This window comes from Neofelis nebulosa, chromosome 5 (assembly GCF_028018385.1).
Source record: "Neofelis nebulosa isolate mNeoNeb1 chromosome 5, mNeoNeb1.pri, whole genome shotgun sequence".
In the NCBI taxonomy this organism is placed as follows: Eukaryota; Metazoa; Chordata; class Mammalia; order Carnivora; family Felidae; genus Neofelis; species Neofelis nebulosa.
In genome coordinates, this window is record NC_080786.1 from 27862826 (window position 1) to 27885778 (window position 22953).

General features: G+C 38.5%; 1 protein-coding gene across 2 annotated transcripts in view; it reads right to left on the reverse strand.

Annotated features, from left to right (window-relative positions):
• CPNE4 (copine 4) overlaps positions 1 to 22953 on the reverse strand; it is a 507119-nt gene that overhangs the window by 111033 nt on the left and 373133 nt on the right. For both annotated transcript variants that reach the window (XM_058729893.1, XM_058729894.1), the window contains exons 4-7: positions 22046 to 22117; positions 16556 to 16630; positions 6750 to 6833; positions 3601 to 3690 (exon numbers count right to left, since the gene is read on the reverse strand). In XM_058729893.1, the coding sequence (XP_058585876.1) occupies positions 3601 to 3690; positions 6750 to 6833; positions 16556 to 16630; positions 22046 to 22117 (321 nt within the window). The remainder of the gene's footprint in view (positions 1 to 3600; positions 3691 to 6749; positions 6834 to 16555; positions 16631 to 22045; positions 22118 to 22953) is intronic.

Here is a 22953-nt window from a genome sequence, read left to right on the forward strand (position 1 = left end):
AAAGCAGAAAAAGCTGGTTATTTGAACTTGGGTGTTCATGTGGGTCCTGAATAAATGAGAATTAAAGATACCAAGCCTCATTTGGGACAAAGACCTAAGTGTCAAAATTTTGCTAAGATTGCTAAAATCTAAACTGACAGAGTGTTTTTAAAATTAAAAAAAATTTAAATCACTTTCTAATGTTCTTTGGTGATAGGAAGAATGACACCCATATGGACAGAGATGCTGCCTGCCAATATGGTGCCATTTTATTTTGGAGAAAGCTGGCTAGGGACAGCATTATGAAAATTTCACAGTGGCCTTTGTGACAAAATAATGAATACAAGTAAAGGGCAATACAGGAAGTCTATCCTGCCTTTCAGAAAACTGCATTTGGATATTGTGAGCAGGTGAGTGCAACATTGGCTTTGTGGCCTAGGAAACTCCAGCATACCAAATACTGCTGTGGGCAATTCTCCACTCCAGTCCCTGCCCCAGGATACCCCCTGGTAACCTCTCAGTACTTCCCTCACACCTCTATTCACTCACTCTCCAATAAGTTACTGGGTAGGCACGCCTTGGTGGCTCAATCGGTTAAGCATCCGACTATTGATTTAGGCTCAGGTCATGATCTCACAGTTCATGGGATCAAGCACCAAGTTGGGTGCTTGGGATTCTCTCCCTCTCTCCTCCCACCTCTCAAAATAAATAAATGAACATTTTTTAAAAAGTTACTGGGTATCTACTCTGTGCCAAGCACTATGCTAGACAGCTGTATACACAGTGAACAAAACATGGTTCTACCCCGAAGGAGCAAACTGAAAAAGACAAGTCGTCTACTGAGGAGACAGAGATGTACACAGAAATTTTCAAAACAAGTTGAGAAGTAGTTTAATGGGGTAAGTAGAAAGGGCTAGAAAGTATCCCACAGAAGCTAAAGAGGAAGGTTTTTTGAAAGTGGAGGGTGATTTAAGAGGCCTGAAGAAAAGTAGCCTGTTTGAAGAAAAGCAGACTGAGGAAGGCTTTTCAGGAAGAGAGAAGGGTGTGTGCAAAGCTGAGAAGGCTGGGACAGTGCAGAAAGGTACAAGTGCTGGGCAGAACAGAGGTGGTAAAGGGGAGACTGGGTGCTGGAAATTGCTGTGGAGACACTAGGCCATGGGAGAGTCATAATGAAGAAACAAATGTCTACCCCTGGGTCCTTAAAGTGTGGGCTGAATCCAGCAGTGGCAGCATTACCCATGAGCTTGTTAGAATGCAAAATTCTCAGGCCCACCCTAGACCTCCTGAATCAGAAACTCTGAGTATATATATAGATATATACTTTGTAATACTAAATACTCAGAGTTTATATATATATATACATACATACATACATACACACACACACACATTAGCAAGTTATCTAGGTGATTCTGATTCATGTTAAGTTTGAAACCATTGGTTCTCAATCAGGAGTAATTTTACTCTCCAGGAAACATTTAGCAATGTCTGAGTAGACTTCTGGCTGTAAGACTGATGTAAGACTGGCTGTAAGTGGAGTATTACTAACATCAAGTAGCCAGGGATGCTGTTTGTTAAACATCCTAGAATGCATAGGTCAGGCCCCTACAACAAAATCCAAATGTCAGTTGTGCAGCTGTTGAGAAGCTCCGATCCTTTCCTTCTTCCCTTCCTACTGTTTCCTCTCCAACACCCTATTTCTTTCTTTCTCTTTCTTTCTCATCTGTCACTCATCATCTATCTCCTTTACTCCTACTTGTTCCTCTACAGATGGCAAAACATTCACAAGGCCATAATGTGCTGCTTTTCTGCATTTATTTATTCAATTACATACAACCCTCTCCTTTTATTCAATTAATAACTCCATATGACAAAGTTGATCTATTGCTAATGGACATATTATTTGATTTCTATCCTAAACAGGGTCAATTATCTTGCTAGGAATGGGATGGAGCTGCTCAGAATACAGACGTTAATCATCACCCTATGCCTGAAGCTAAAGCCCTTGGCATTCCACATATGAGCTGACACATGGAGTCCCAAACAGCCAGGAGTCCTGATTTTGACATAAAAGACAGTTCCGATGCCAAATGAAGCTTAAAGTATCTTAGCTCTTACAGGACACAAGATATTAGGGAAGCTCTGACTTTCTCCTCAAGAATGTGGAAGTAAGTAGTCTACTGAGAGTTCAAGCACCAAGTCCACACAGAATGGTCTTAAGCAAAGATATATAAGGTCACATTAGAGAAAACGGGTTCTAATCTGACAACACTGACAAATCAAAATAATTCTATCAGAAGAAGTTTTGTGAGGCAAAATGGATGAGGAAAATGTAAAGTTACAAAGACAAACATTGGCAATGCCCATCTAACAGTTTCCAGGAAATTAGGTGCCCTGAAAGATCAATGTGAACATTTAGTCTGCTGAATGAACCCATCTTCCCATAGTGGAGGCAGACGTCCCAGGCTTTCAGGCTAATATAGTAGCTGTCTAATAGTTGTCTTCCCTATGGCTGGCCCACATAGAGAAAATGCCCTGATTAAACTGAGGTGAATGCTGACTCTGCTTGAGGGACATGTTGCTCACTCAATATGAATTGATTGGCCCTTAGGTTTATAGGCTCTAGTTTCTACTGATTTTACTTAGTTATCCTGAATTGGTAGAATCAACTTGGGGGCATTGATAACATGGAGCTTCTGGACTTCCAAGGTAGAAGGAGGGTCAGTTTTTGGACCATAAAAAATGCCTCCTGGAATCTGCTTCTGGCATTCAGCCTCTTGTCTTCCTTTGGTCACCCTCATAATGTGTCTTTTCTTCCAACTTGTATATTCCCATGATACCCAAAAAGCATTTGTGGTAGACTGAAAAAAATGGCCACCATACTTTGCAGTTCCTCTCACCAAGTGGCAGAGACAATTTCCTCACCCTCATCCCTGAATCTGGGATGGCCACGTGACTTGCTTGGACCAACAGAATGTGGAGGAAGTGACCTCCTATGCATTCTGTGACTAGACCTTAAGAGACTTTGCAGCTTCTGTTCTTGCTCTTTTGGAACTCTAAGGTTGCTGTGTGTACTAGGCCAAACTAGCCTTCTGAATGTTGAGAGATAAATGGCTCAAACACCCAGTCATTCCAGATGATAGCCAGTCAAGGCCCAGAAGAGAGCCACCCTGCAAATACATGAGGGCATCCAAGTATGATCAAGAGAAGAACCTCCTACAGGAACTCAACTTGCCAGTGCATGGAATCATAAGCTAAATAAATGGTTATTGTTTTCAGTTACTATATTTTGGATTAATCTGTTATGCAACAATAGATAATTGATATAGTAATTTTTGTGTTCTTAATAACTCCCAATCATGCCATGAACTTATTGCCACAGTTTGTCTCTGAGAAGCCATGGACTTTCCCTCTTGACGTAACACAATTGGGATTTATCTTTGACTATCTCATGAGCTTCAGTGGCTCCTGCAGAAGAAACATCCCCTTCATCTTCCATCAAGATGCTAAGAGATTTGGGTAAGCAGTAAAGAAAATTTTGGGTTTTCCAACATTCACACAAGGAGAAAGAGGAGAGTTAAATACATAAACAATTGCATTTCTCAGACATAGATATCGAACCTTCAGCCGGCGGTCTGGATCTCCACTGCATAGAGAATTGACTGATACTTTGAATGATTTCCAGGCTGGGCTTAAGTTATTCATCACAACCTGAGAAAACAAAGAGAGGAGTGGTGGGTTGGGGAGGGAATGCTTGACATTTTCACATTTCAATACAAAAACCATCTGAGAAGTATTGTGGTGCTTATGAAAAGGACAACTGTCTGGAATAAGTGTCTTAATGAAAACTTGGAGTAAGGGTGCCCACTAAGTGGCTTGTTATGAGCAGAATTCCTGTGATCACTGGCCTGGCTGTTGTCTCATGAATAATGATCATCATATGGATGCTGGGGATGAACCCTTCTACACTGAAAGGAGCTAGGATTTAGGAGGCAGGTCTGCTTTTGGCCTCTGATAAAGGATCTACAGGCATAGGTAAAGTTCTACAGGAGTGTCATTCCTATGGCATAAATTCTCTTCTATTGAGTATAGGTAAAGGCTATTGGTTGGTATAGGGAGTATAGCAGGACATTTCTACTGCTAAAGAATTGAATAGTCTTTGGTCACTCATGACCTCAGGTTAGAGCAGATTCAAGTCAGAGAAGTTTCTAAAAGAAAAATCCCAAGAGCATACTTATATCAGCTTTCATATTAAGGTATAATATAGAAGATCTTCAGATCTTTAGTGTCACAAACTAAGTCTATAATACAGTGAAATCCTTCTGAAAGCAGCTTACTAATCCTGCCCCATAGTCCATACAAGTCAAGTCAGCCTGCCATCACTATGGTTCAAATAATTTGCATGGACATAGAATGCATGAGAATCTGCTCTGTACCTAGGGCTATATTGTGTACTTTAGGATAGAGGTTCCCAAAGTGTGGTCCTTGGAACAGCAGGAGAACCAGCATCACCTGGGAACTTGTTAAAGGTTCAGATTTCTAGGTTGTGCTCAGACCTACTGACAGAAACTCTCGAGGTGAGCCCCCTAAATGATTCTGATGCATGAAATTTGAGAACCACTGCTCTAGGGTATATACAAATGAAGTCAAATGGAATTTTGTCATATCGATTTGTCTTCCTGTGAAAGTTTTAGTTAGCAGAAGTCTTAGCATTATAAAAAAATGAATTCTCTATCCAAATAACATAATTATTTTATAAGTAATTCCCTCTTCTACTGGGTTCCTTAATATAACCATGAATTATTGATTGTATCATGGACTCATTATTAAATTTCTTTTAATGCATTAAAGTACAAAAATTATGTTCCTGTGGGGCTTTGTCTTGGGCCCTGATACCCTGGGGATGATCAAAGTTGTCATGAGAAGAAAAGTTAGATAAAAGCATCTGGGTTAATTTAAAGTTCTCACCTTTATATAAAAACACTAAGAAGTGATATTTTATTGCCAACAGTTTTTTAAACATAGCAGATCAAAGTTTCAACTAGAAATTTCCTACGAAATTAGAATCTGTGTGTACATGAGTGTGCTTCCTCCAAGAGAACAGTATTGCCTAGTATTTATTTCATATCTCTTGAATAAGAAAGAGGAAAAAATCAATGTTATGTTGCTTGACTCACTGGAAAACGTAACAGTTGCATTGCTTGTGAGACTCCAGAAGCTCCTCAGCAATTAGGTATGGGAGGAGTTCTAGAGATTCTTGGGGGTAGGAGAATTTACTAATACTAATAATGAGAAAAGGACTGGTATCAGGAGCAAAGGAAAGGGAGATCTTGTGAGAGAAGTCTAATGATACACTCCCATCTCCTTTCTGTCTGCACATTTAAGCCCCCATTCAATGACAGGAACAAAAGGGCAAATGGACACCACTTCTAATTCTCCCCAAAGTTTATTTACTTCTCCTGAAAGAAGTTTGTCCTACCAAAGGAATCTGTATTTGTGAAAAGGACTGTATTTGGTGGTGGCAATCAGGTGCCATTCAGGGAGACTACTGTACCCCAAACTGTTCCCCAGGGGTTAAATTCCAGAGAACTACATTGTACTATTATAACATGTAGTAGACATACTATCTATACTCAACTTCATTCATTTATTCATTTTTTTATTAAGCACAAGTTATTAAATGCCAACTATGAACTAGATGGTATCCATAGACTTTGCCCATCCAAACTATTTAATTCTTGTATACCTTTAATATGACACAAAAAGTTCCCCAAACACTACTTGAGACTCTATTACTTCAGGCAAATGGAAATGGATTTCCAATATGGGGTGGTGGGAACATGGAACCCTACTATCATCCTATGAAAGTCATGAGGGCTCCTTCTTTTATCCCACCACACACATATATATGCATGCACAATAGTCCTATATATATATATATGAATATATATACACAATAGTCTTCTCTCAGCTCTTTCATTTATCACAATCATCCCACTTCCTCCTTATCAATGTACTTCTCACCCCCACAGACTCTCTCTTGGACCAGCTTGTAAACAAAATGAAAAGTGGAGATTGGGGTTGGTTGTCGAATGGGTGTGTGGCACTGGGTGGTGGGTTAATAAGAGATAAGGTTTGGAGCCCCGGAGAGAAAGACAAGGGGGCTTGAGAAGGAGCTGCAGCTAGACCAAGCGGCAGCTGGGAAAGAACAGCCGTTCACATAATAGGCCTGACATCAGCCCAGTGGATGAACTTTTGCTGGGGAGGCAGATGCGCTTCTCAAATTATCATGAAGCTCAGGCCAAACAAACTCAATTCAAACCTCTGCTCTACCCCTCACTAACTATGAGAATTTGGAAAGTCACTGGCCTTCCCAAAGGTTCAGTTAATCAACTATAAAATGGGGGTAATAATAATCATGTCAAGGGATTGTTATGAGAAGTAAATAAAGTAATGCATACAAATCACTTAGTACAATGCTTGGCACCTAATCATACACATTAAATGTTACCTAATATTCATATTCTTATTAATATGTTGCTGACTGTATTGAAGGTCAACAATGGAAAATTTGGGTCAGAGAGGGTCTTCTAACATCTAAATTGAGAATTAAAAAAGCTACAAAAGACAGAGAGTCCTCTTAAGGACAGTGAAGGCTCCATGTCTGAGTGCACAACTACAGACATTAAGAAACATAAGGGGTTTCTCAAAACAGGTCAATTTATTATCTTAGGAGCTGAGATGGCACAGCTGAAGATAAGTCTTCTCACCTCAGTTCGGTGTACAAGCTGCTGGGTTGCATCATCATTCATACGAAAAATTTCCAGAAATGGGTCAGATTTACTGAAGAAATCCTGAAATAGACAAAAATTAGTTATTCCCCACCTACACACATTTGGTCCTTCCCTGGATCAAATACTGCTGGATTTGACCCTTCCCTGCTTTGTTCTTCATCTCTGTGATCCACCCTTGGCTAGAATGACTTGCATCTGACTCCAAGTCCTTGGAGAAGTACAATCTTGGTTAATTGAAATCCGAAGTATTCTTCAAAGATCAATTCAAATGCCAGTTTTTTGAAAAGCAACGTTCTGTTTTCTTAAACATATTAATTAGAGTCATTGTTAAAGCCTATGTCTGATGATTATGATATTTAGATCACCTTTGGATCTATTTTTATTATCTGTTTCTTGGTTCTGCCTCTTGTGTAGCAGATACTGTGTAAATAAAGATTATAAAGACTCAGATGAGTCTTTTTTTTAATGTTTTATTTATTTTTGAGGCAGAGAGAGAGAGAGAGAGAGAGAGAGACAGAGCAGGAGAGGGACAGACAGAGAGAGAAACACAGAATCTGAAGCAGGCTCCAGGCTCTGAGCTGTCAGTACAGAGCCTGACATGGGGCACGAACTCATGAACGGCAAGATGGTGACCTGAGCTGAGGTCGGAAGCTTAACCGACTGAGCCACCCAGGTGCCCGTAGATGAGTCTTTAGCAAGAGTCTGGCAAGCAGTTAGAATGGGGGCAGTCACCTGACTCCAATTAAGGTTGAGCATATTTAGAGGTAAGTTTCTTCAAAAATCTTTATAGGTGCAATATATTTTTGATTCACTTATTCTTTGAAAATAGTCCTTAAAGGGCTCCAACTGAAAGGTTTTGTGTTTATAAGGGCTGGTGTTCCTTGACAAGCCCTCAATGCTAATTTTTGTGAGACTCTCCAAGGCTCTGTTTATCTCCATAGTCTCTTGGCTCTAGCTTTTTGTTCAGTTTCTCTTTATGCTGCTTTGCTAATTAGTGGTTGTCTTGGGAGAATAAGACATTCAGACTGTTTCTCTGAAGCATCTCTGAATCTTGGGCCCTAGCTCTCTTAGTATCCCTGAACTTCGGTTTTGCTTCTCCAGTCCCACGAGATTACAAAGACCTCTGCTTACTTTCTTAATTTCTCACTATCTATTTTCTGCTAGGCTTCTTAGCATCTCTACCCATGGTGTTTTATTAATCAGGCTTGAGGAACTGCCTTGAGTGGAAAACCTGGATAGAATGTGTGAATCACCTCAGCAGATTTCTCTACTTTCCATTTTTGGCCCCTCAAAACCTGACAGCCTTAGGACCTTCAAACAGATGTCTCTTGGTTCTTATCCAGTGTTTCTAGCCATTTTCATTGGGAGAATAATGTAAAACAAGCAGGTACTTCATTACTAGAAGCAGACATAGCCATATCCTCCTTGTACACTTAGTTTCTACCCCAATAGATTATGAATGTTCAGAAAGGAGGAATTATATCTGATTTTCTTTTATATCTCTACAATTTCCTCATATTTTACAATGTCTAGACTTTAGTGGTACATAGTGTTTATGGAATGTATGAATGAATACACAAATAAATGAATGAATGATATGAACAACTGGTATAGAATAGGAGGCTATCTGAGCAACAGCCTTAGTCACTACACTCTTATTATGTATTTCCTCAAGTGATCCCCCCACCCCCCAACCCCCACCGAATTCTAGACTGCAGCAAAACAGAATGAAGCCTAAAGCCATCCTAGTCTTCAGCTCAACAAAATATTCTCAGGAAATATACTGATCATAGAGTCTCTGTGCTTGATGTTAATATGCAAGGAAGGATAAAACTTGGGTTCAACCCTTCAAAGTACCATCTGGTTTGGTGGTAAGAGGGAGCTGATGGATTTTCATTGGGAAATGTGGTTGTGAGGAAGTTATTTCTAGGGATGGAACAGAATGATTGAAGGTATGAAAGAGTGAACAGAGAGGCACACTAAGCAGCTTAATTCCACTGCAGCCTAAGGATGTGGAGAGGAGTTTGAGACAATGCTAACAAAGTCAGCTTCATGAGGTGAAGGGTCTTAAATGCTCATCCAAAGACTCTGCATCTGCCTTGGGAAGCAGCTGGGAGCCAATGTCAGATCTTGAGCAGGAAAACAATATGACAGGCTCTATAATAAACAATATCAGCCTAGAAACTAGAAATCTTGTAGGACACCTTAGAAAAAAAAGATGGGAGATAGGACTATTTATCTTCCCCCTGTGGTCTTCCTGCCCCAGCCTGAAACTAAACACCATGAGCCACAACAGTTGGAGTCTGGTGTATACCTTCCTATTCTATTTTTGAAGGTACCAAATTACCACAACCTTCATCTTGTTAAGAACCCACAATGGCTGTTTTTGCCAATAAATCTGTCCTGCAAACTGTGTCTGTCCACCAAAATGGCCCCTTTCCCTCCCAAACTGGTAGTCAATTCCTATCTCTACCCCTTTTACTCAAGACATTCACATTTCTCCCCTCCCCACTTATTTTTAACACTCATCTTAAAAAATTGGAACCTCCCTCTTACCTCCCTTTCATAATGGATGTGAGCCACATTAGCTTGTTCCTAGATGCCCTTGGATTCCTCTCTTGGAGTTTCAGCTTTGTTTCCTTAAATAGATTGTTGCTCCCTCAGGGAACATGCCGGTGAACTGCACTTAAAAATTGCTGACCACACTGAAGGAATTTTATCAGTCATTTTTCTTTTTTCTTTCATTGATATTTTAAACTTCTGTTATTTTTATTTAAAAATAGAAAGTAAGAAAAAAAAGAAGGAAAAACGCAGCCAATACTCATATCCATAATTCCACAACTATCAACATTCTGGTAAATATTTTTCTAGAATCTAGACATAATTTTCTTTTCTTTCTTTTAAAAATATATTTGTAATCATACTTTACATACACTTTAACATCTTTTTTTCTCTTGGTAGTATATCACAACAGTTTTTCTATTTTATTTTACATTCCTTTAAAACACTATTTAGGGTGGGGCACTTGGCCGGCTCAGTCAGTTGAGTGTTGGACTTCAGTGTGACTCAGGATCTCGAAACTCAGGAGTGCAGCCCCACATTGGGTTTATTGTTGTCAGCACAGAGTCCGTTTCGGATCCTCTGTCCCCCTCTCTCTGACTCTCCCTGGCTCGTGCTCTTTCTCTCTCTCTCACAAAAATAAACATTTAAAAATAAAATAAAATACTATTTATAGGGTTAGCACAGAGATGTTGTCAGGACAAAGTATAAATCAAGGAAGGAAAGATCAGATGCCATCTATGCCTTCATGTAATTGAGAATCTACTACAGGCACACTATCTTGAGTACTGCTTTCAAATCCTGATTCCACTGTACACAATCTCCATGATCTGGGGCAAGATATTTAATTTCCTTAAGGCTCAGTTTTCTGGTTGGTAAATGGAAAGGATGTCACATTTTGCCTCCTACCACTGTGGGAATCACTGATCCATGTGATATGTTGAGTCCAGCACCTGGCAATAAGTACTCAAAAAGTGTTGCTGCCACAATTATTATCAATAACAGACACAGTGTATGAGGACACTTTGTAAAGGACTACATGACTATCAGGAATGATTACCACTAAGGAGTCCTCTGATTCCTAGAAATAAAACAATTCATAAACAGCTCAAAAATATCGTAAATGTACACTCAGAAATTTGTAGCTTAAAAACAACAACTCTGGGATTAATTGTATGGTTACATGACACAATGTGGAATTTTTGGCTTTTTTTTTTTTTTTTTTTTTTTTTGCTTGACCATCAGCATTAAGGTGGCCCTTGGGACAGCTCAGTGCAAGCAAGGTTAACGATATAGGCATTTTACTGAGGTTTTGCTCTGGTAAAATTTTTAATAACTTGGAGGCTATATAGCCCTGCCCTTTTGGTCCAATATGAAAGACATTTTGTCAGGCAAGAAGGCAATAAGCAATCCACTGAGGTCTGGAATAGAAAAAGAAGCAGTACATTTCTATGACAGCGATCTTGAAAATGGAATATTGGAATAAGAAAAGAGTATCTGAAAGATTTGGGGCCATACCCAAACTCTATAGCTTTCTATCACTGTGACTTTAGACAAACTATTTAACCTTATTATGCTTCATCTGTAAAATGTAAATAATAACATCCACCTTTAGGAATATGTTTTTGAGTTTTGGAGATAATGTAGGTTAGATACCTGACACTTAAGTCATTAATTATAACTTGCTGTCATCAACTCAGGCTAGGTTAGTTTTCAGGCAGCATACTTGAACATAGTAAAATCGCAGCCCAGCAGGTAGAGATTTAATGTTGCTTTAGAACAGGGGTTGGCAAACTATGGTGTGTGGCCTAAATCTGGCCCACAGCTTGTTTTTGTAAATAAAGTTTTACTGGAAGGCTGACATATTCATTTACGTATTGTCTATGGCTGTGTCCATGCTTGAGAAGCAGAGCTGAGTAGTTGGGGCAGAGACTATCTGGCCTGCAAAGTCTAAAATATTTACCATCTGGTCCTTTATAGAAAAAGTTTGCCAACCTCTGCTTTAGAGACATATGTGTTTATTTATTCAGCAACCCATCAATCTAGCATCTTGGGAACACTAAAAATGGAGTTTACAATGAGTACTGCTACAGATGTGGGGATCAGTAGTGAGAGAATTAGTTCCAGCATACCAACATGAATACTTTCTCAGGAAAAAGAGAAAGAATACTCTTTGTTGGCTTGAATGTTCTGAAGTGATTACATTCCTATCTCTACTTACTTATTAGATTAATTGCCAACTAGCTGCTAATGTACTAAATGTACTTTAGAAATTAGAACACCTACCTCTCCATTAAGTGAATTGCATTAACGTTAGATAAATAAGTTATTTCTTGCAAACCTAATCTATTTTATGTGTGGCTGTCATTGAAGACTACCTCTCAGATTTCAAGGACTCTGGATTTCGATCTTAGGTAGATGGCTGCTGATTCGCTGGAAATGCAAGTTAAGTGACTGTTTCTATCAAAAGAAAAGGGGAATTTCTCTGTCATTGTGATTTGCAAAGTACTTAGTGCTCACTGGTATACCTACAATAGCAGTTCTCAAACTCTTTGGTCTTAAAACCCCTTTACATTCTTAAAAATTATTGAGGACCTCAAGGAGCTTTTGTTTATGTGGATTATATCTATTGGCATTTACCCTATTATAAACTAAAACTGAAATTTAAAAAATATTCATTTGCTGCATCATTTTAAAAATAATAAAAATAAACCCAGTACATCATAACAAAAATAGCATTTTAGTGGAAAACAACTGCATTTTCCAAATTTAAAAAATAGTCAGAAAAGTGGCATTATTTTACATTTTTGCAAATCAGTTTAATGACTTGATGGCTTAATAGAAGGCAACAGGATTCTCATATCTGTTTTTGCATTCAATCTGTTGTGATATTAGACATCATGCCACTTCCAGAAAACCATTGTACACATGTGAATGAATGAGAGTGAAGAATGAAAATAATACCTTAGTATTATTATGAAAACAGTTTTGACCTCATGCATTCCCCTGAAACGGTCTTTGGACCTTGAACCACACTTTGAGGACAGCTGCCTACAGCATACCTTCACCTCCGTCCTCCCTGGTTCTATTTCCCTGAAACACCAAGTTCTCCACATCTAGAGACCAATTCAACTTATATTCATTTGCCCTAAGTCCTGAAGAAAAATTTGGATTTTAGATAGGCAACCTGATTGAATCCCTCTCTGTCAGTGACTCCGTGTGTGTGTGTGTGTGTGTGTGTGTGTGTGTGTGTGTGTGTAGCCTTGGGTAAGTCATTTCACATCTTCTCTTTTACAGATGAGAACAATGACATTAGATCAGAGGCTTTTACCTGACGCATTTGGGTATCAGAAGGTTACCAGAGTATTACAGGGGCCTGGGGATCCAGATGACCTACAAGCATTGTCTGAGTTGGATACAGCATATTTTCCCCACATATTCATACTGAAAACTTTCTCTTTTTTAAAAAAATTTTTTTAAACTTTTTTTTATTTATTTTTGAGACAGGGAGAGACAGAGCATGAACGGGGGAGGGTCAGAGAGAGGGAGACACAGAATCTGAAACAGGCTCCAGGCCCCGAGCTGTCAGCACAGAGCCCGACGCGGGGCTTGAACTCACGGACCGCGAGATCATGACCTGAGCCGAAGTAGGCCGCCCAACCGACTGAGCCACCCAGGCGCCCCCTGAAAACTTTCAAGTATATGTAGAAATTAGTTGCTCTCATGATACTAATTAACACAATTAAAAAATTAAGACCTTTATTTATCTTAGTGGCTTTTAGTCATGATACATTTTCTCAATTAATAGATAAGTTTAACTGCTAACATGTAGGTTATGTAGGTAATGCTGAAAGCAAGAAGGAGATTCTCCTTGATAAACTCTGGGAACTATTTTTCTTGCTGTGACATGAAATAATTGTATTATCTTATCCTGATTCTATCACAAAAATACTGTGGCAAATTGCATTTTCCAAAGATGGCTACCACCATGTCCACTGTCCACATGCTTTTCTACAGTACAACTTTGCCACTCCCCCATCAGAGTGTGCAGTCTAACTCCCCTCTCTTTGATTCTGGGCAGGCCTTATGACCTACATAGAACTAACACAATGCAGCAGACATGATGCTGCATGACTTCCAAGGCTAAGTCATAAAAATGCCACTGAGCTTTTCTGTTCTCCTGGGATGCTTTCTCTGGGAAGAGCCAGCCACCATGTGGGAAATGTGCCTAACCCAAGACTACTATGTGGGCATGCTGGCTGACCAACCCAGCTGAACCCAGCCTTTCAGCCATTCCATGTGCCAGGCATGTGAGTAAAGCTAGACTGAGCTCTCCAGACAAGCTCCTCCCCTAGCTGAGTATTGCTGTATGGCTTCTGTCAACATCATAAGAAGCAGAAGAATTGCCCCATTGAACCATGCCTGAATTTCTGACCCTCAAAATCATAACATGTAATAGAAGAGTTAAGTCACTAGGTGTTGACGTGGTTTGCTTTGCAGCAATACATAACCAGCGGAGTAGTAGTATCTGGATAAGTCACCAGAACTTGCTGAGCCTTGGTTTCCTGAAGAGGTTACATGAGGTGATCTTCATGGTATCATCTTAGAGCTCCTTAATTCTACAACTTTCCCCTTTTTCCACCTAAGACCATTCACCTTCCAGTCCAAAGAGGAGCAATGGCCTCAGCCTTCTCCTCTTTGGATTACTAAGGAGTCTGGGCTAGATACCACCATAATTTGAAGGATCTGGAGTCTACATCACTGGGGCACTGAGGCTCAGCGGTGACCAGGGCCTTAGATAATCAACGCAGACAAAGGTGGGAATGGCCACCTAGAACCAAATTAAGGGCTACATGAGATTTTTTCAGTTTTGTGAGCCAGTGCTCATTCAAATGAAGGGAAGCTGTTCAAACACCTCAGAGCTAATGGGCCCACTAACAAACCCCCAAGTCCTCTTGCACTATAACATAAGTCAGTTAGAAAGTGGACTAGAGGTGCTTAAGAGACTATTAAGTAGAAAGAAGCCATTATAAGCCATTAACTGAGCAGCTTAAAACTGCTACACACTGACCCAGTGGCTTATAATGGCATCAGGAAAGATACTACAAAGAAATTTGGTGAATTATTCCAAAACCTGGGGAGATGATGGGAAAGGAAAGAGCATAATAGTCATTAGGAACTTAAGATTAAAAGCTTACGTCCAAGTGACATCAATGCACACTGCAGTTTCCAGCACCCAGTTCATGCTAATGGCAGAAAGTAGCAGTTCTCGAAAGTTTCACACAATCTACTCAGGACACTAAAGACATCCAAATATCATCCATTCATAAGTATAGAGTCTTTTCTGATGTCCCTAGGCAGAATGAATTAACCTTCTCCAGACACTCTGATTATACATCACCTATCACATCCCGTCATGGCTATAGTATTATTTATACCATTTGTTGTTTAAATTTATGTTTCACTTAGACAGTGAATTCCAGGTTGTGGGTATGAGAATGTTTAAAGAATGTCTTTTCCCACCATCTAATGCATAACAAGCATGCAGCAAAGATTTGTGAATGAATGATGAATGGAGAATGAACAAATACAAGAATGAACTAATGAGTGTATAAATGGGCTGAGTACTGTTCATAGGTGAAAGTGAATGAGATACGCCAGGATATAAGCTGCCTAAGACTTTAAGGAATTGCTTGAGACATTGGTTTACCTTTTTCAGCCTAATGCCTATAAGCAAGTGTTTGAAAAAGTGGTGCCACCTCTAAAAATCCCCTGTTCTCTAGTTGTGCTCTAGGAAAATGGAATCCTTTGTGCATACATTTATTAATGTGATGTGTTTTTTTGACTTAAAGATACGGTTGGAGGGAGATCATAAAAATATGGTGAGGTTGGAAAGGACACCCCCCCCACCCTTTTTGATGGGTGGAAACTAAGGAACTTTTTCTGTATATACAAGACTAACATGGCTTATGATTGGGTAAAAATTGTGAGATACAATAGAAAGAACACAGACAGGAGTCAGACTCCCATGTAACCGACATGGAAATGAATCCTCAGTTTTACAATTTACTAGCAGGATATGTTGGCCAAGAAAACTGCTTTACAGACCTCCCACTACAGGGAATGTAACTGACCAAGGGCCCCAGCCACTGTACCCTGAAATACATCTCTGCACTTGCACCAAGGCCAGGCTTCCCATGGGCTGCTCCAGCCAGTGCCTGCATGTGTAGGGGATATTCATGGGAGACATGAAACTTTTCTGCTGGTCAATATTGGCCCCAGGACTCCCTGATGGCTTCGCTGACCCTTCCTTAGACTGAATGGCATTCTAGGACACTGCCACCTGCTCTTCTCTCCCTCTCTCCCTCTCTCCTTTAGTTATGGTAAGACTTGCATTGCGGTCTGCAAACTTCCTCCCTATGTTCCCTACACAAGCATTTTCCAAATAAAATCCTTGGGTATTTAAGCCTGTCTTGGTGTCTGTTTCTTGGATTATCTGGACTAACACATGGAATGACCTTAAGTTATTTCATCTTTGAATCTGATTCCTCATCTGCAAAGCAAAAGTTAATAATGCCTGTTACATGGGAGCTGTAAGAATGATCAAATGTGATAATGCATGAAAGCTCTAGGGGTGTGTAGGTGGCTCAGTTGGTTAAGCATCTGACTCTTGATTTCAGTTCAGATCATGATCTCTCGGTTTGTGAGATGGAGCCCCAAGTCAGTCTCTGTGCTGACAGCATGGAGACTGCTTGGGATTTTTTCAGTCCCCCTCTCTGCCCCTCCTCACCCCTCACATGCACTCTCTCTCTGTCTCAAAATAAATAAATAAACTTAAAAAAAAGAAGCTTTTAATCCTGTTCCTGGAAAACATAGGTGCTTAATGAAAGTCACTTTTCCTCCCTTTCACGTCTTCTTTTTTCTTATGAAATGTCCCTAACAATGGGCTTAAACCATATTTATCTGTGCACATTGACCTGTGACATTTGGGAACAAATGAAGCCTAGGTGTAACAAAATTGTCTTCTTTTAATTATAGTCCCTCCCACTTCTCATGAACTGCTTCTAAAATTTGGGGAAGTCTTACTTTGCAGACCTCTGTGAAGTCTTTGATCTGTTTAATAAGGTGGGAAAGGGAGAAAACAGCTTCAGGGGAAAATCTGATTAAACTTTGTATGTTAGCCTTATTACTTTCTTCAGTTAGGTTAACACCCAGCACTTTACCTTGTCATCCAATTTCCGTGCATTGAATGCAAGTTCAACGTAGTCATCATTGCCAGATAATTCTTCAGCAATCACCTAAAGGAAAAAATTTTCACATATTTTCAAGTGTTTTCCAGAAGCTGTTGAAGCCATTGTTCTACTCCAAGGATCCCAGATTAAGAGAAGTATTTAAATATTTAAAATTAAGAAGGAGATTAAATATCTTTGAGATGAGTGAAGGAAAAAGATCTCTAAGATGTCTTAAAGTAAAGATGGCAAGATGAGGGGTTGTTCTCCTGGGAAAGAACAAAGGTAAATCTCATACCTGGATTTAATATCCTAAAGCTTCTCTGGGACTGTGGGCTTTGCAAGTGAGCCTTTGGATTCATGGCTTTTTAGAGCAACAATGGGGTCTTCAAAGACCCTTTGAATCATTTGTATGGAATTGAACCAAGAAGTTTAAAAAAAAAAAACTTTGACATGAATGTATCATTTAAAATATTCAAGCAATAAACTCAGGTAAGTGCTTGTGAGAATGGTCATAACTTAAATCACAGGGAATCCTTTTGAATTTTTCCCTTAAAAATGGCTTAAAATTTTTGAAAAGGGAATCAGTCACTTTCAAGTTAAAAAGGAATGTTCAAAGGAACTCAGGAGGTTTGCCTCCTGGCAATTTACCTCCCTAGCAATTCAGACTCTCCTGGTAAGTCATTCTACCTTTTCTTTTTCTTTTGTCCCCACAACTAAATGATTAGAACACTTTCTCTACCTTTCTCAAGGGCTCTAAAACAAGATGCCAAAGTTTCAAATACTTAGTACTCTAGTATTTGAAACTTTGGCATCTTGTTTTAGAGCCCTTGAGAAAGGTAGAGAAACACTCAGATATCACCTCATGCCAGTCAGAGTGGCCAAAATGAACAAATCAGGAGACTATAGATGCTGGAGAGGATGTGGAGAAATGGGAACCCTCTTGCACTGTTGGTGGGAATGCAAATTGGTGCAGCCGCTCTGGAAAGCAGTGTGGAGGTTCCTCAGAAAATTAAAAATAGACCTACCCTATGACCCAGCAATAGCACTGCTAGGAATTTACCCAAGGGATACAGGAGTGCTGATGCATAGGGGCACTTGTACCCCAATGTTTATAGCAGCACTTTCAACAATAGCCAAATTATGCAATGAGAAAGAATGAAATATGGCCCTTTGTAGCAACATGGATGGAACTGGAGAGTGTGATGCTAAGTGAAATAAGCCATACAGAGAAAGACAGATACCATATGTGTTCACTCTTATGTGGATCCTGAGAAACTTAACAGAAACCCATGGGGGAGGGGAAGGAAAAAAAAAAAAAAGAGGTTAGAGTGGGAGAGAGCCAAAGCATAAGAGACTGTTAAAAACTGAGAACAAACTAAGGGTTGATGGGGGGTGGGAGGGAGGGGAGGGTGGGTGATGGGTATTGAGGAGGGCACCTTTTGGGATGAGCACTGGGTGTTGTATGGAAACCAATTTGACAATAAATTTCATATATTAAAAAAAATAAAAAAATAAAATTCTAAAAAAAAAAAAAGAAAAAAGAAAATTTAAGGTTTTATTTAGAAATACTTCCAGTATTGCCCAATTGAACACTATGTGATGACAGAAATGTTCTGTAATCTGCACTGTCCAATACAGTAACTGATAGCCATGTGTAATTATTTTTTTATTAATTTTTTAAAAAATTCCAGCTGTTTCACATAACATGTTATATTAGTTGCAGGTGTATAGTACAATGATACAACAGTTCTATATATTACTTGGTGTTCATCATGATAACTGCTCTTTAATCCCCCTCACCTATTTCACCCATCCCCACACCACCTCCCCTCTGGTAACCATCAGTTCTCTATAGTTAAGAATCTATTTCTTATTTTGTCTCTCTCTCCTTTAAAAAAAAATCTTTTCCTTTGCTTGTTTTGTTTCTTAAATTCCATATATAAGTAAGATCATATGGTATTTACCTTTCTCTGATTGGCTTATTTCATTTAACATTATACTCTCTAGCTCCATCCATGTTCTTGCCAATGGCAAGATTTCATTCTTTTTATGGCTGAATAATATTCCATTGTATATACAGATACCACATCTTCTTTATCCATTCATCTATGGATGAATACTTTAGCTGTCTCCATATCTTGGCTATTGTAAATAATGCAGCAATAAATATAGGGATGCTTGTATCCCTTCAAATTAGTGTTTTTGAATTATTTGGGTAAATACCCAGTAGTGCAATTACTGGATCATAGGGTAATTCCATTTTTAACTTTTTGAGGAACCCCTATACTCTTCTACAGTGGCTACACAAGCTTGCACTCCCACCAACAATGCATGAGGCTTCTCTCCACATCCTCACCAACACTTGTTTCTTGTGTTTTTGATTTTAGCCATTCTGACATGTATGAGGTGATATCTCATTGTAGTTTTGATTTGCATTTCCCTGATGATGAGTGACATTGGGCATCTTTTCATGTGTCTGTTGGTCATTTGTATGTCCTCTCTGGAGAACTGTTTGTTCATGTACTCTGCCTATTTTTAATTGGATTATTTGTTTTTAGGGTGTTGAGTTGTATAAGTTCTTTATATATTTTGGATACTAACCCTTTATGAGAGATGTCATTTGCAAATATCTTCTCCCATTCATTAGAATGTCTTTTAGTTTTGTTGATTATTTCCTTTGCTGTGTAGAAGCATTTTATTTTGATGTAGTCTCAATAGTTTATTTTTGCTTTTGTTTCCCTTGACTCAGGAAAAATATCTAGAAAAAAGTTGCTATGTCCAATGTTGGAGAAATTACTGCCTATGCTCTTTTAGGATTATTAGTTTTAGGTCTTACATTTAGGTCCTTAATCTGTTTTGAATTTATTTTTCTGTATGGTGTAAGCCAGTGGTCCAGTTTCATTCTTTTGTATGTAGCCATCCAATTTCCCCAACACTATTTGTCTAAGAGGCCATCTTTTTTCTCATTGCATATTCTTTCTTCCTTTGTCAAAGATTAATTGACCATATAAACGTGGGTATATTTCTGGTCTTTCTATTCTATTGCATTGTTCTATGTGACTATTTTTATGCCAATACCATACTGTTTTGATTACTAAAGCTTTGTAGTATAACTTGAAATCTGGAATTGTGACACCTCCACCTTTGTTTTTCTTTTTCAAGATTTTTTTGGCTATTTGGGGTCTTCCATGGTTCCATATGAATTTTAGGATTATTTATTCTAGTTCTGTGAAAAATGTTGGTATTTTGATGGGATTGCATTGAATGTGCTGATTGCTTTAGGTAGTATAGATATTTTAACAATATTTATTCTTCTGATTCATGACATTGGAGTATCTTTCCACTTGTTTGTGTCATGTTCAATTTCTTTCATCAATATTTCATAGTTTTCAGAGTACAGGTCTTTCACCTCCTTAGTTAAGTTTATTCCTAGGTATTTGATTATCTTTGGTGCAATATTAAATAGGATTGCTTTCTTAATTTCTCTTTCTGTTGTTTTATTTCTGTATATAAAAATGCCATGGATTTCTGTACATTAATTTTGTATCCTGCAATCTTACTAAATTCATTGACCAGTTCTAGTAGCTTTTTGGTGGAGTGTTTAGGGTTTTCTTTATAGAGTATCATGTCATCTGCAAATAGTGGAAGTTTTACTTCTTCCTTACCAATCTGGATGCCTTTTATTCATTCCTCTTGTCTGACTGCTGTGGCTAGGACTTCCAGCGCTATGTTAAATAACTGTGGTGAGAGTGGACATGATTGTTGGATTGTACTGTTTATGACTCTAAACTGTCCTTTTTTGTCCCTTGTTACAGCCTTTATTTTAAAATCTATTTTTTCAATATTTTTTCCAAGTATTGCTACCCTGGCTTTCATTTTATTTCCACTTACGTGATAAATGTTTCTCCATCCTTTCACTTTGAGTCTGTATGCGTCTTTAGGTATGAAATAAATATCTTGTAGGCAGAATATAGATGGGTCTCTCTCTCTCTTTTTTTAAGTCTATTCTGTCACTCTATGTCTTTTGATTGGAGTATTTGGTACATCTACATTCAAAGTAATTATTGCCATTTTGTTACCTTTTTTATGGTTGTTTTTATAGTTCCTCTCTATTCTTTTATTCTCTTGTTCTTTATCTCATGATTAGTTTTCTCTAGTAAAATACTTGGATTCCTTACTTTTTTTTTTTTGCATATCTATTACTGTTTTTTGATTTGTGGTTACCATTCAGTTTATATATAACATCTTCTGCATATAGCAGTCTATATCACGCTAATGGTCCCTTAATTTTGAACTCATTCTTCATTCTTTTCCCCTCCACATTTCAGATATTTGGTACCATATTTTATATCCTTTTATCTTGTGCTTCTCTTGACTGATTTTTACAGACACACTTAATTTTTTGGCTTTTATGCTATTTTTCTTACTCTTACTTATGGGTTTTATTTTGCACTCACAGAATCCCCCTTAACATTTCTTGTAGGGCTGGTTTAGTGGTCATGAATTCTTTTAATTTTTATTTGTCTGGGAAACTCTTTATCTCTCCTATTCTGAATGGTAGCCTTGCTGGATAGAGTATTCCTGGCTGCAAATTTTTCCCTTTCAGCACTTTGAATATATTATGCTACTCCCTTCTGGCCTACAACGTTTCTGCTGAAAAATCAGCTGATAGCCTTATTGTGTTTCTTTCATATGTAACTGTCTTTTCTTGCAACCTTTAAAATTCTTTCTTTATACCTATTTTTTTCCACTGTAATTACTATGTGTCTTGGTGTGGACCTCCTTGGCTTGAGTTTGTTGGGGGATCTCCATGCCTCCTGAATCTCTGTTTCCCTCCCCAGATTCATAGCCACATGTAAATATTGGCTATGATATATATGAACACTTGATACATGGTTAGTGTAAGGTATGGATATTTTCTTTTATTTAATTTTGAATAGTTTTATTTAAGTTTAAATAATCACATGTGGTTAATGGCCACCAAAAACGATAACATAAATCCAAACTATTATATTAAAGAGGAGGGCTAAATGCTGGGTTCTCTGGTCCTTAGCAACAAATCTAACCTTGGACTAACCATCATCAGAGGAGATTTTTAATTCTCAAAAAAAATGAGAAGCAGGGATAGGTAGTTTGATCATTTGAAAACCCCAGACAATTCTATATTCTTAATGTCATTGACAACTCCATTTTTGTTCTCCACTAAAACCTATATATTAACTGCAGAAGTGCTTAATAAAAGTGAATGGCCTCACTTTCAAATCCTTATTCTATTCCTTTTTCCTAGGGGTGGAAGGGTCAAAATTATATGGGAAAGAAGGATAAATAAGAAAAAAGGAACAAGAAGGATGGGGGTGACTTGGACAGCTGGGCAGTTGTGGTATCAACCCCAATGGGCAGAGAGTCTGCTTCTCACTGCAGGTTTGGACCAGCGAGCACCATCTAAGCACCAAGACAGAGAGCTGCTAAGGGAGGGCTTACCGTGATGGAGGATTTCCCTGCTGTGTTCCCATGCTTCAACAAGGATTTAGACAGTTTTCTCTGGGAAACAATCTGCACAAAAGAAAACAAAAGGTGAAGATATTAGTTATATGAATGTTTGTCTACTTTTCAGTTTTTCCTTTACAAAATTCTGCATTCACAACTCTACTTGAAATTATAACACTGTATCTGTTTATTTTCTAAGATTTTTCCATAAGCCTCTCCTAAATACAGGTTCTTCTTTCTTTCTTCTTATGGCATGTGATGTAAGAGAGTGAGGGCATGAGAAATTACAGATTATTCAGTTAATTCAGAGGTGACTTAATTGTTCCTGAAACGTTTACCACCAAATTAGATAGAAAATGTTGGATATGCATTTTATGATAAAGCAGATAAAGTTTCAGAATGATCTCAAATTAGCACTAAAACCTCTGTGCAAAGTGGGTGATGGGCTACAGGGAGGAAAAGAAACTCAAGGTCTAAATATACATCTTCTGTATCTAAAATCTCTAGAGTTCTGTTTTTAATATATTCTTTAGGAAGCTCTAAAGTCAGTCATTAGGAAACTGATGCTCAGAAAACCACTAGGAGTCATTGGAGTCCTCTTCATAATTCAGTAGCAATGCACAACATGTGATGACAACCAAAGTTGCCATTATATTGGGAGCTATTTTTAGCAGAACGTGTCACATCCCCCTCTTACTTCCTTTTTTTGAAAAAAAAAAAGTATGGCAAGGCATTGAAGACCTGATGGATATGGAACCCATGATTCCCAAAAGAGAAGAGGTTTAAAAGAATCAAACGAAAGCTGTGCTTTTGCTAAGGGAGAACAAAGTCATACTTTGTGGTAAGCAGCTCTACCTAAGACGGTTCCCAACAGTCCTATTCATGCCATTGTGCAATTCTCT